At 39.8% G+C, this 12,664-nt stretch overlaps 1 protein-coding gene across 1 annotated transcript in view; it reads right to left on the bottom strand.

Moving 5' to 3' along the window:
* Positions 1–12,664, bottom strand: part of LOC138439819 (hyaluronidase PH-20-like) — a 63,625-nt gene that overhangs the window by 26,151 nt on the left and 24,810 nt on the right. Inside the window, exon 5 of the mRNA XM_070292396.1 lies at positions 6,413–6,540. Coding sequence (XP_070148497.1) covers positions 6,413–6,540 — 128 coding nt within the window. The remainder of the gene's footprint in view (positions 1–6,412; positions 6,541–12,664) is intronic.

Here is a 12,664-nt window from a genome sequence, read left to right as displayed (position 1 = left end):
GCACAAGAACTCAAGAGGGGTAGCAAGGAATAGTCCTACCTCCTGGACAGTATCAATCAAGTTCAAGTTTAAGAAAAATAATACCTCCATCATTACCAGTGCTTTGCACAATGAAATTCACAACAGTAAAATAGCTATAACATGAGATATGAGTTTGCATTTGATCTCCTATTAGCCATGAGTTGTTTCTCTTCCCTTGAACAGTCAGATGACATTCAGTTTTTATTTCTCTGAATCGTCAAAGTCCTGGTTACTATATCTTCTACATATGAGATTATATCAAAGGTCCAAATGGTCACTGTAGTCTAACACAAACAGAAAACACCTGTGTATTCATAAATTTCCTTTGTCCAAAGACAACAAGGACCCAATAGCATTAAATGTACATGAGCATATTTACTAAAGGTGAAGATAAATACCATTAAAGAACAGATGGGTTCAGCTTCAAAAGACAATGCGACAAACAGATGTTTTCTTCTTATCTGTTTAAGATATCTGGAGCCTGTAGAGATAATTCTACATGGAGTACTCAGGGTGAAGACTGATTTTTTTCTTAGGATAGAGCACTGGTTCAAAAATGTGGTCAAGAGTTTTAAGCAACTTAACATTTATCATCCTAGAAAGCCATGTTCTGCAATCTGCCTTAAGAACGTATATTTGGGGAACTTTGTTGATCCAGTGGCTAAGACTTCACACTCCCAGTGCAGGGGGGCCAGGTTCAATCCCCAGTCAGGGAGCTAGATCTCAAACGCAGCAATTACAACAGCACTGCCATATAAATGAATAATTTTTTTTAATATATATTTTGTGAAAGCAAAACTATGGCTAAAGTCTCAAGCAATCAGTCTTCCCAGCAGGAATGTGTGGCAATCCAGTCTAGGCCAGCTTTTCAGCTAGGATGTAAACAAAAATAAAAGTCAAATTTTTCATTACCCATGAAAGTTCCTATTCCTTTGAAGAAGAAGTTTGGGGAGTTATAGGTTCTCATGTACAGAATTAATTACATGTGGGAATTCTATATATCTTCTTCCAGTGGGATCCTGTTGTGCACCTCTCATGTTAATCTCTTTTTCTTAGATTTTAAAAATCTCTATTCTGAGCCTAAAAATATATGTCTCCATGTCTGTTCCTACTGAGCAGCCTTTCCAAATACCAATAGATATGATTATTAGGACTTCCCTGGTGGCTCAGCAGTCAAGAATCTCCCTGCAATTCAGGAGCTACAGGAGATGCAGATTCGATCTCTGCGTCAGGAAGATCTCCTGGAGAACGCCATAGCAACCCCCTCCAGTATTCTTGCCTGGAGAATCCTGTGAACAGAGGAGCCTGATGGGCTACTGTTCATGAGGTAGCAAAAAGTCAGACATGACTGAAGAGACTTAGCACACATGACTACTGAAGTGTTAATCTCTGATTGCCACTAAGGTTATTTTAAATCTATCAGCACAGTCAGAAAAATGGTACGTTTTTCTTAGCAACAGTCACAGTTTGTGTTCAAATTTGAAATGTCTGCCTCCCTCAGTTAGTTCAGTCATTTCAGTCATGCCTGACTCTTTGTGACCCCATAGACTGCAGCACACCAGGCTTCTCTGTCCGTCATCAACTCCTAGAGCTTGCTCAAACTCATGTCCATCAAATCAGTGATGCCATTCAACCACCTCATCCTCTATTGTCCCCTTCTCCTCCTGCTTTCAATCTTTCCCAGCATAAGGGTCTTTTCCAAGGGTCAATTCTTCGAATTGGCCAAAGTATTGAAATTTCAGCTTCAGAATCAGTCCTTCCAATGAATATTCAGGACTGCATCCTTTACTCAGTTCAGTTCAGTTCAGTTGCTCAGTCGTGTCAAACTCTTTGCGACCCCACAAACCTCAGCACACCAGGCCTCCCTGTCCATCGCCAACTCCAGGAGTCCACCCAAACCTATGTCCATCAAGTTGGTGATGCCATCCAGCCATCTCATCCTCTGTTGTCCCCTTCTCCTCCTGCCCCGAGTGGCGCCAAACACCGAGGGAAGAAAGAGCCACCTCTATGGACTGTTGGTGAAGGCCTTTATTGGGCGGTCGCTCTCGGGCAGAACTCCCGGGGGCGGGTGAGCAAGGAGACAAAGGGAGTCTGCGAGGTAAGAGGGGTGAGGAAAGGTTTTATAGCTAGGGCCGGGTTCCCATATAAGGAAGAAAGCGCGGGTTTCAGCGGTGTCTAAGGACTCCGTGTCGGCTTCCTGATTGGATGGCTTGGTTGTCGGCCTGCCTCCTGGGCTTATCTGCGGCTCTCTGCTGGGACATGTCCCGACATGTCCGACCTTGCCCGCTGCCCCGAATCCCTCCCAGCATCAAAATCTTTTCCAATAAGTCAACACTTCGCATGAGGTGGTCAAAGTACTGGAGCTTCAGCTTTAGCATCATTCCTTCCAAAGAAATCCCAGGGCTGATCTCCTTCAGAATGGACTGGTTGGATCTCCTTGCAGGCCAAGGGACTCTCAAGAGTCTTCTCCAACACCACAGTTCAAAAGCATCAATTCTTCGGCACTCAGCCTTCTTCACAGTCCAACTCTCACATCCATACATGACTACTGGAAAAACCATAACCTTGACTAGACGGACCTTAGTCGGCAAAGTAATGTCTCTGCTTTTGAATATGCTATCCGGGTTGGTCATAACTTTTCTTCCAAGGAGTAAGTGTCTTTTAATTTCATGGCTGCAGTCACCATCTGCAGTAGTTTGGAGCCCCCCCCAATAAAGTCTGACACTGTTTCCACTGTCTCCCCATCTATTTCCCATGGAGTGATGGGACCAGATGCCATGATCTTCGTTTTCTGAATGTGGAGCTTTAAGCCAACATTTTCACTCTCCTCTTTCACTTTCATCAAGAGGCTTTTTAGTTCCTCTTCACTTTCTGGCATAAGGGTGGTGTCATATGCATATCTGAAGTTATTGATATTTCTCCCGGCAATCTTGATTCCAGCTTGTGTTTCTTCCAGTCCAGCATTTCTCATGATGTACTCTGCATATAAGTTAAATAAGCAGGGTGACAATATACAGCCTTGACGTACTCCTTTTCCTATTTGGAACCAGTCTGTTGTTTCATGTCCAGTTCTAACTGTTGCTTCCTGACCTGCATACAGATATCTCAAGAGGCAGGTCAGGTGGTCTGGTATTCCCATCTCTTGAAGAATTTTCCACAGTTTATTGTGATCCACACAGTCAAAGGCTTTGGCATAGTCAATAAAGCAAAAATAGATGTTTTCCTGGAACTCTCTTGCTTTTTCCATGATCCAGCAGATGTTGGCAATTTGATCTCTGGTTCCTCTGCCTTTTCTGAAAACAGCTTGAACATCGGGAAGTTCATGGTTCACGTATTGCTGAAGCCTAGCTTGGAGAATTTTGAGCATTACTTTACTAGCATGTGAGATGAGTGCAATCGTGTGGTAGTTTGAGCATTCTTTGGCATTGCCTTTCTTTGGGATTGGAATGAAACTGACCTTTTCCAGTCCTGTAGCCACTGCTGAGTTTTCCAAATTTGCTGGCATATTGAGTGTGGCACTTTCACAGCATCATCTTTCAGGATTTGAAATAGCTCAACTGGAATTCCATCACCTCCACTAGCTTTGTTCGTAGTGATGCTTTCTAAGGCCCACTTGACTTCACATTCCAAGATGTCTGGTTCTGGATGAGTGATCACACCACCGAGGTTGCAATTAGCAGAGATTATTTTCTTTTCTTTTTTTTTTTTTTTTTTGGCCACAACTCAGAGCTTTCAGGAACTAGTTCCCCTACCAGGGATCAAACCCCAGGGCTAAGCAATGAAAAGGCCAAGTTGTAACCACTGGACTGCCAGGAAATTCCCTAGCAGGGACTTTAACTAATCTTACTCCCTTAGAATTCTCTTGAATTGCCACCATTCTACCTAATGATGTGATATAATCCAAAATTAGAATACAGCACACACAGCAGCAGTGGAAACATTTACTGCTGTTTTCCTTTACAAGCAAACATTTTTTCTCTCTACTTACATTTACTTTTAATTTTTTTCTTTCTGTCTTAACTGAGTCTTCCATTCACCAATGGGACCTGAAGGCTGGTGACTTTGAGGATTAAAGAATCTACATTCAGAAAAGGGTTGAGCATTTATTTTCAGGCTCAGATGGTAAAGATTCTGCCTGCAATGCAGGGGACCCAGGTTTGATCCCTGGGTTGGGAAGATCCCCTGGAGAAGGATATGGCAACCCACTCCAGTATTCTTGCCTAAAAAACCCCATGGACGGGGGAATCTGGTAGGCTACAGTCCATGGGGTCCCAAAAGTGTTGGATACAACTAACACTTTCACACTTTCACTTAGCTTTATTATCCAGTGATTGGATAGCTCAAATGATTCAAGTTTTATGTATTACTAAAATTTTTAAATAAAAATATATTGGTAACACCTAGATTAGTCTAACTCCCAGGATGCTGCAATGACAATACCTATGAAGTGTTCTTCACTAGAAGCTCTGTATATCTGAAGTGTAGTGTTATTTCCCCTCTCTTACCTATATTATTAAATCTTGCTTATTGTAGTTAACTGCATTTGGCCCCAAACTATAAGAAAGATACCTGTAACAAATATAGAGAGAATTGTTTTTGACTTATAGGAGCCCATAAAAGCCAATATGTGTAGTTAGATTAGGGATATCTCTAGAAAAAGTTAGGAATTATGAATTCCTAGTCCAAGAACTAGGGGCCTTCCAGGTGGCTCAAACAGTAAAGAATGTGCCTGTAATGCAGGGTTCGATCCCTGGGTTGGGAAGATCCCTTGGAGGAGAACATGGCAACCCCCTCCAGTATTATTGCCTGGAGAATCCCCATGGACAAGGAGCCTAGAGGGAAACAGTCCATGGGGTTGCAAAGAGTGAACAACCAAGCATAGCAGTAAGCACAGTCCAAGAGCAATAAAGAAATGTTTATCATGGCTACTGGCATAGCTAGACAATACAGAGAATTTGGGGGGTAATAACAGTAATCTAAGCCTCATTTAAAGAATATAGTCAGTAAAAAGGTTATTGTTACCATCTTTCTAAATTCCATATATATGCGTTAGTATACTGTATTGGTGTTTTTCTTTCTGGCTTACTTCACTCTGTATAATCGGCTCCAGGATTGGGAACACGTGTACACCCATGGCGGATTCATGTTGATGTATGGCAAAACCAATACAATATTGTAAAGTAAAAAAAAAAAAAAAAGAATATAGTCAGTGAAAAGGGAAGAGTCATACCTAGCAAAATCACTTCAAATGTAGAAATTCAGTACAAGCTGCATTAACAATTTCCTTTTTCTCTCCATCTATAGATTCTGAGACTGCATTGCCTGATGACTGTAAGACTGGATCTTTGCCTCAACAAAGATCACAGGGCACCAGTTGAAGGAAATAGAACTCAGTCTGTGCTTCCACGAGAACAGCTAATCTCTGCACTGAGATTGTCGCTGGTCAAAATCTACACACAGAAACTAATATTTCAGAGCAGAAACTAAATCACCTAAGTAATCTGTGCATTTTAGGCACAAATGCAGGGTAACTGTGAACATGATTATCTAAGAAAGTGATGTTGAGTAGGCTTATCTGCAGCATTTTCCCCCAAATTGTAGGTCACAAACTATTAGTGGACCACAGGATTGATTTAATTGGTTGGAATAAGCTTTTTAAAGAAAACAAGTGAAATAGACAATAATACAGTGAAATAGAAAAAGATAGATAAAAATGGGACAGAATAGGAAATACAGAAGGTACTATACTCCCATATAGTAAGCGTGAGTATGAATTTACAGACCTGTTCTATATATATTATACATGCATGCAATGAGTCACAGTGTAAAATGTATTTTTTTACTGTGGAATGGGTCAAACCACTTTGATTCTTCAAAGTTTTCAGCCTGACACACCTGGATATGCATCCTTGGTGCAGCTGTTTTCTAATTATGTGGTCTTGGGTAAGTTATTAATTCTCTTTAATCTCTTCAGCCACCACAACAAAATTCTGAGCTATCTCAGAGCTCTTTCATGTCTGTAAATGACTGAACTACTGGACTAGGCAACTTTGTTTTCTACATGAGGACAAGCAGGACTGGAATCTGGCTTCTCAACTTGGGAGGAATATGGCCTTGCCCAAACTGCTCTGTTGTTTTCCTTTTTTCTTTTCAATTAAAAAATATGACTATTAATGGCAACACTCTCACATGTCTGCTGTGAAATTTTAATGAGATAAAATACAGATTGCTTAGCACAAAGCCTGTGAAGAGGTTCCAAACATGCCACCCTAAATGTGCCCCTTTCCCATATTATTGTAACTATTTTGAGATGAAGGTGATTGAGCAACAGCAAATGCAATCTTTCTGACGTCTCCCCTGAGCAACAGCAAATGCAGACAATTTTACTGACCTCCCCCTTGACCAACAGCGAATGCAGACAATATTCTGACCTCTCCCTTGATGTCTGAAGATTTCCCTTGTGAAAGGTGTACTCTGTACCAGGAAGAGGGAAACATCAGCAGAGACAGGTAGCTGATGCTAAAATGAATGTGCAGAAACAAACTTATGAAAATGACCCTTATCCCCCAGTAGTTTCCCTCAGATATTTCCTAGCCACAATTTACTCTCCCTCAAATCTCAACCCTCTTTCCTTTTGTCTTGTCACTTCTTCACAATTTATCATTCTCTGTTAAAAAGATCTGTAAACTCTTGATCCTCACTGTTCCTTTGGGTCACCCTTTTTCCTATAAAAACTTACATGTGTGGGTAAAAATATTCAATAAAGTTTGTGTGTTTTTCTCCTGTTTATCTGTCTTTGGCCAGTTCAATTCACAGGCCCCAGCTATAGAACTTAAGAGGATAAAAGAAAGTTCTTTTTCTGCCATTACACCAGACACATTGTAAATACCAAATAAATGTAATGTTCTTATTGTTAATAAATTAACAAGAAATTAGGAATAAAAATTAATAAATTATCCCCTTTATTATCCTACACCCTCCTCTGTATGAAAGATAAGCACAAAGAAAGGATAGAAACCCAAGACCATGTAATGATTCATAGACCTGCTGGCATTAAAGCTTCCTAGGAAATACCAAAATAAGACTTTTAAAAAAATCTAAATATATGAGCCATTAAGAAATTGTTCTGTTGGAAATGAAATACTTGGTAGTCATACTGCAGTGAAGCCAGATATGACAGTGGCGCTGTGCCTGAGGGATGGCCTTTATCACTGCAACATTCTCCCTGAGTTTGCTCAGTGGTAAAGAACCCACCTGCCAAGTAAGAGATCTGAGCTCAATCCCTGGCTCAGGAAGATCCCATGGAGGAGGAAATGGCAACCCGCTCCAGTATTCTTGCCTGGAGAATTAAAAGGATAGAAGAGCCTGGTGGACTACAGTCCCTGAGGTCGCAAGGAGCTGGACATGACTTAGTGACTAAACAACAACATCCTCCCTGAAAAGGAGCCTACCTACATGAGATCGCCATGGGTCATGACTCTATTTGCAGATCAGACTGACTCAAGCCTTAGTATGTGTTGTATGTTGCATTAACTTGGCTGCCTCTTTGTGTCCTGTGGAAAAGTCCACTTAGAAAACAACATATTCTAGCTCAGACTTAAAACTGTCTTCTCTTAGCCTGACTGAAACATTTTTCTGAACTGTCAAATGTGATTTCTTTTCAGTCTTTTCAATTGGATTAGTGAAATAAGCAAGTGGCATACAAGTGACATTTAAAACAAATATTAGCAAAACAAATTATTAATATAGAACCCAGATAGTTTTACAATGTTAAGCCATTATATCTTAGTTTGGCTAAACAGGATGGTTCTGTTTCTATTTCACTAGAGAGGAGAAAGAGCAGTTATCAAAAATCAAAGAAGCAGTAGTTAAGAAGAGTATTTCTTGGCATCTAACTTACTTTGTCTACTGGCAGGTTTATTACATCTACACAATAAGAGTCATCATTAGTAACCATTATTATTGCTGAAATTAAACAATATACCTAGCACATCACATATATGTATCAAAATAGGCAACTAATGCTATCAAAAAGAAAAATTAACTGAAACATCGACCTTCTAGCGCCGTTATAAAGGTATATGAACAATCCTTGTCATCTCTGCCCCTCTCTGCTTCTCCGTAAAAACCTGACCACATTTACCCTTGTAGATGAGCCCAGCAGGAACTGCTGTCTGTCTCCACCAAGAACAGAGGTGAACAGGAGTGCCCTCTAATTTTCACCTGAGTCCAGAGAAACAGGAACTCAGAGCAAGTGTGACAGGAGACTAAGAATCTGGTCAGTTTATGACAGGATGGGAGTGTCCTTGAAATCCACCAACGGGGAGAAAGCACAGAAGAGCAGGACCTCTGAGAGGCTAGAGAAATCAGCTATGGAAATATCCAAGAACATACGTGAAGAAAATTGTAGGCTGTTCCACTTCAGAATTTTTGAAGAGTCTGAACCTAGTATAAGATTAGGGGATAAACCAAGTATGAGTTTGAGGGATGAGGACAAAATCTTTATAAGACTAATTTTTTTTTTTTTTTTTTTGCTTAAAAAAAATGTAAGCCAGATTAGACAGATCACAAGACAATGTCAAAGAGTTAAAATTTTAAAGACACATACTCACTTGTCAACATAATTATGAGGTAATGAATCTCCCAAGGTGGTATTTAATTAATGTTTTAGCTACTTGATGCATATTTATGGTCTGGACAAAAAAATCTTTTATTCAGTTGCGTATGGCTTATCTACTTTTACTTTTTAACACACAATTCTTATAATTGAGAAAATCCAAGATAATAAGTAATGTTTATGGAAGGCCTAAACTGCCTTAACTAGTGCAATATTTATTATATTTTAAATGCTAACATGAGTACAGCAAGACTTTCATTAAAATGTCATTAAGAGACAGTGTTTACAGGAAAACAATTTCAACCAAATCCTTAAAATCAGACAATCAACACCTGATTCTGAAATCACCTAAGGGTTTTCTGTGAAAATTGGTTATGGGATTTATATCACTCAGTAACACCCTGGAGTAAGAATAATTCTCATTTTCCAAATGAAGAAATAAGCATTAGAAAAAAATTAAAAGATGACCACCATCCCAAAGCTAGAAAACTCAGTTCTACCTATTCTGATGCTCAAGTTGTGCCCAAGCCTCTCTATTATATGAGCCACTATCATAGAGATGAAACTATGAAATAAACAACAGGACATATTCTTGAGAGTAGGCCCAAATATTTTAATTATCTAGTACTGTAGGTAGATGATGGACATCTTTCTGTTTGTATAATTAACCAGCATATGGCTATTAGAATTAGCCTCACTTGAAAGAAAGGAATTAAAATTCAATCTAAATATCTTCAAAGGTATGCATTTAGTTAGACTCCAGTGTGGTTCTCTTGCCCCTAAACTAGCCCTTAGTTTTGGTTTAGATAACATTTGCAGAATGGTTACTTCTTCTATTAATTTTTTTCACTCAACTATTTTTGTGCATGTGCTTTAGCTTCAAATGATTAGAAGTGTTAGCACAGCAGTTGTGTCTTATGTTTGAACTTAGTTTACTTAGACTTGACCAGGAAAATAGAAATATTGTATTAGTTACTAACTTTCCACATACTGCAACCTAAAAGTTAGAATACATCATTTAAACTAAGAGACCAACACTTTACCTAAAGCAGAAGTAAGCTGAATTATTTGTGGAGGCCTTTCACCTCCTGGTTAATGTATGTGATCTTCTAACTTTGCCAACAGTGATTAAGTTAGTTATTGAAACTTGCTATATAACTTTCTCAGAAAACTGTCATATAGAATGGGCAAGTTCAAGCCTAAATACCTTTGGAGTTAAAGCATGATACAGAAACTGAACAAAGTGAACTAGTTTGAGCCTAACTTCAGCCCCAATCCTGAGACAAGTTGATGAGTGCTAATATTTTAGCTTTTCTTTTTCTTCCCCACCTCTCTTCCTTCCTTCTCTCTCAGACACTCTACATGTGTCAACACATTTAATGCTAATATCAACCCTATGAAGGAGGCACAAGTATTGCCCCTATTTTACAGATGCCATTCAACTTCTTTATACCTCAGGCTGAGCAAATTTCCATTGAATCCCTGGCATTCAGATTTCAGAACTGTTTCTATTTCATTGACAACTGTTTCTATTTTCCTGGAGTGCCTTAATGCAGCAGGTCAGAAGAAGAAAATCAGCCAGTTTCAAGGAGGCCCAGTGGGTTCTTCAGTTTAAGAGATCCATTTCATCAACAGTCTGACTTGACTGATGTCTGAGATGTTTCTGGTAATTTTCAAAGCTTTAGAATAAAAATTTCAAATCCGAGGAAGAAAACTCAAGTGCCCAGGGAAGTATGACTGGAAGCAAAGTCCCAAAGCAGAGGTTTGGCTGCACCCCTGCTGGGTCCGGAGCTCTCTTGTCTCCTGGAGCGTCGGTCTGCAGTCACGTGTAGCCCTGGCAGCAGCTGGAGAGAGGGTCATACACGGAGGGACGCACCACACGTTAAACCCTTCCATAGTCCCACGAGTGGCAAAATTGAGGAGTTTCTATCATTTTTTTCACATATTTTTACCAAAATGACTGATACTTTAAATGTCTCCCACTTCACCCAGAAACACTGCCATGTATTCTACTCTCAGCTTTGCTGGTCTCTCTAGACTTTTGCTCTAACCCTCAGAGGTTAAAGCGTCTGCCTCCAATGCGGGAGACCTGGGTTCGATCCCTGGGTCGGGAAGATCCCCTGGAAAAGGAAATGCCAACCCACTCCAGTATTCTTGCCTGGAGAATCCCATGGAAGGAGAAGCCTGGTAGGCTACAGTCCACGGGGTCGCAAAGAGTCTGACACGACTGAGCGACTTCACTACTTGTTTCTGCTTGAACTGTCCTGATACCTTCAGTTTTCCACGGTGCCTTGCTTTTATTTTCCTGTTGAGAGCATTCTGATGGGCACTGTAGTCCTCCACCTGCTTAGGTTTAGATTCTGGTTTCTCCTCTGAACTCTTGAGATGTCTCTTGTCTTATTTGGGTTCTATAATCTCTACAACCCAAGTGAGGCTCCCCAACTTCCCTCCGATGTCTACATCTACTTGTTTGCAATCAGTTAAAATAGTCTGACCTTACCTGGCTCACACCCTCAGATTCAATTATTTACTTCTCTCTTGCTCCGGTTCCTTAGCTAATTTGCTTCTGTTTAGATTTTCGTGAAGTAATAGTTTAACAGGCTCCCTCAGGGTCTTCGTTTATTGCCTAAGGAAGAACTTCAGACTTTAAAGAGGGCTATCAAGGAGTGACTAAGGCATCTCAAACCACACCCTAAGTGTTGCCTACTTGATTTATTGATTGAACTATTTTAAATGGTGCATGCCAAGAGCAGACGTGGAGTATACCAATGTAGACTAGACATTTTAGCAAAGCGACTCAGCCATACATATATATGAATCCATTGCAAGGGTGGAATCTTAACTACCTGCCTGCTAGGGGAAGTACTCAGATTCTATTTTTATGTGGTTCACATTCTAGTGAAGGAATCAGATAATAAGCAAAAGCCAACCAAACAAATAATTTCAAAGTGATATATGCTGAATTAGTATGTCTGAGCTGCTATAAGAAAATACCACAGACTGTGTAGGCTCATGAACAACACAAATTTTTCCTCACAGCTCTGCAGGCTGCAAGGCCTCAGATCAAGGTGCCAGCATGCTTAGGTGACGGTCTTTTTCCAGGTTGCAGACTTCTCACTATGCCTTCACATGGTGGAAGGAGGCTTGCAAGCTCTTCAGGCCTCCTGGATTAAGGCACCCATTCTTCATGATCTAACCATCTCCTGAAGGCCCAACATCCTAATATCATCCCAACAGGCATCAGGAGTTTAGCATATGAAGATTGAGGGAGTTCAAACATTCAGACTGTAGCAAATGCTACTATAAGATTTAAAGAGAAAAATGAGAAAGAGCAGAGTTAAAAAGGCAATTCTTGTCCATTTTACAGTATACAACATATAAAGTTAATTCCTAAAGAGATTGTACAAATTAATACTTCCTCCAAAAATTGGTGCTTATTCCCCAGACCCAAACTAACACTATATTATTATATTTTTCAAGTCTTTGCCAATCCAAGTAATATAAAAATAATATCTCATTATTTGATAATTATTTTATTTTGAGAAATTGGGTCATGCATCATTTTTTGTCATAATTTTTGGTCCATGTCCTTTTCCCATGTTAGGTTTGAGTTGTTTTGAATTGATTTGCTTCAGAACTCTTTATATATCACTAGAATTATTATTTTGTCATGTATTCCAAATATATTTTTCCAGTTCATGTTCTGAGTTGTTCATGGTATTGTTTCCATGTAAAGCAAGCTGCTTTTCTTTATGTTTGTTTCTAAATATTTGGGGAATAAATGAGACTTAGTTTAAGTTCCCCAGTAGCAGACCCTAAGAGGAGGTTTCATGTGCAAGTGATTTATTAGGAAAACTTTTTCAGGTAGAAACTCTCAGAGAAAGAAAGCCACAGAAGAAAGGGGACAAAACCAAGAAAGGATGTAGTTTCATGTAAAGTCCTAACAGAAGGCAGCATTAGCCTGATCACACTGCAGATCCAATTAAGGGCTTCAGGAAGCAAAATCATACTGAATAGCAGGGAGCA

Source organism: Ovis canadensis, chromosome 4, assembly GCF_042477335.2.
Source record: "Ovis canadensis isolate MfBH-ARS-UI-01 breed Bighorn chromosome 4, ARS-UI_OviCan_v2, whole genome shotgun sequence".
Classification (NCBI taxonomy): domain Eukaryota; kingdom Metazoa; phylum Chordata; class Mammalia; order Artiodactyla; family Bovidae; genus Ovis; species Ovis canadensis.
This window is presented reverse-complemented; position numbering and strand designations above follow the sequence as displayed.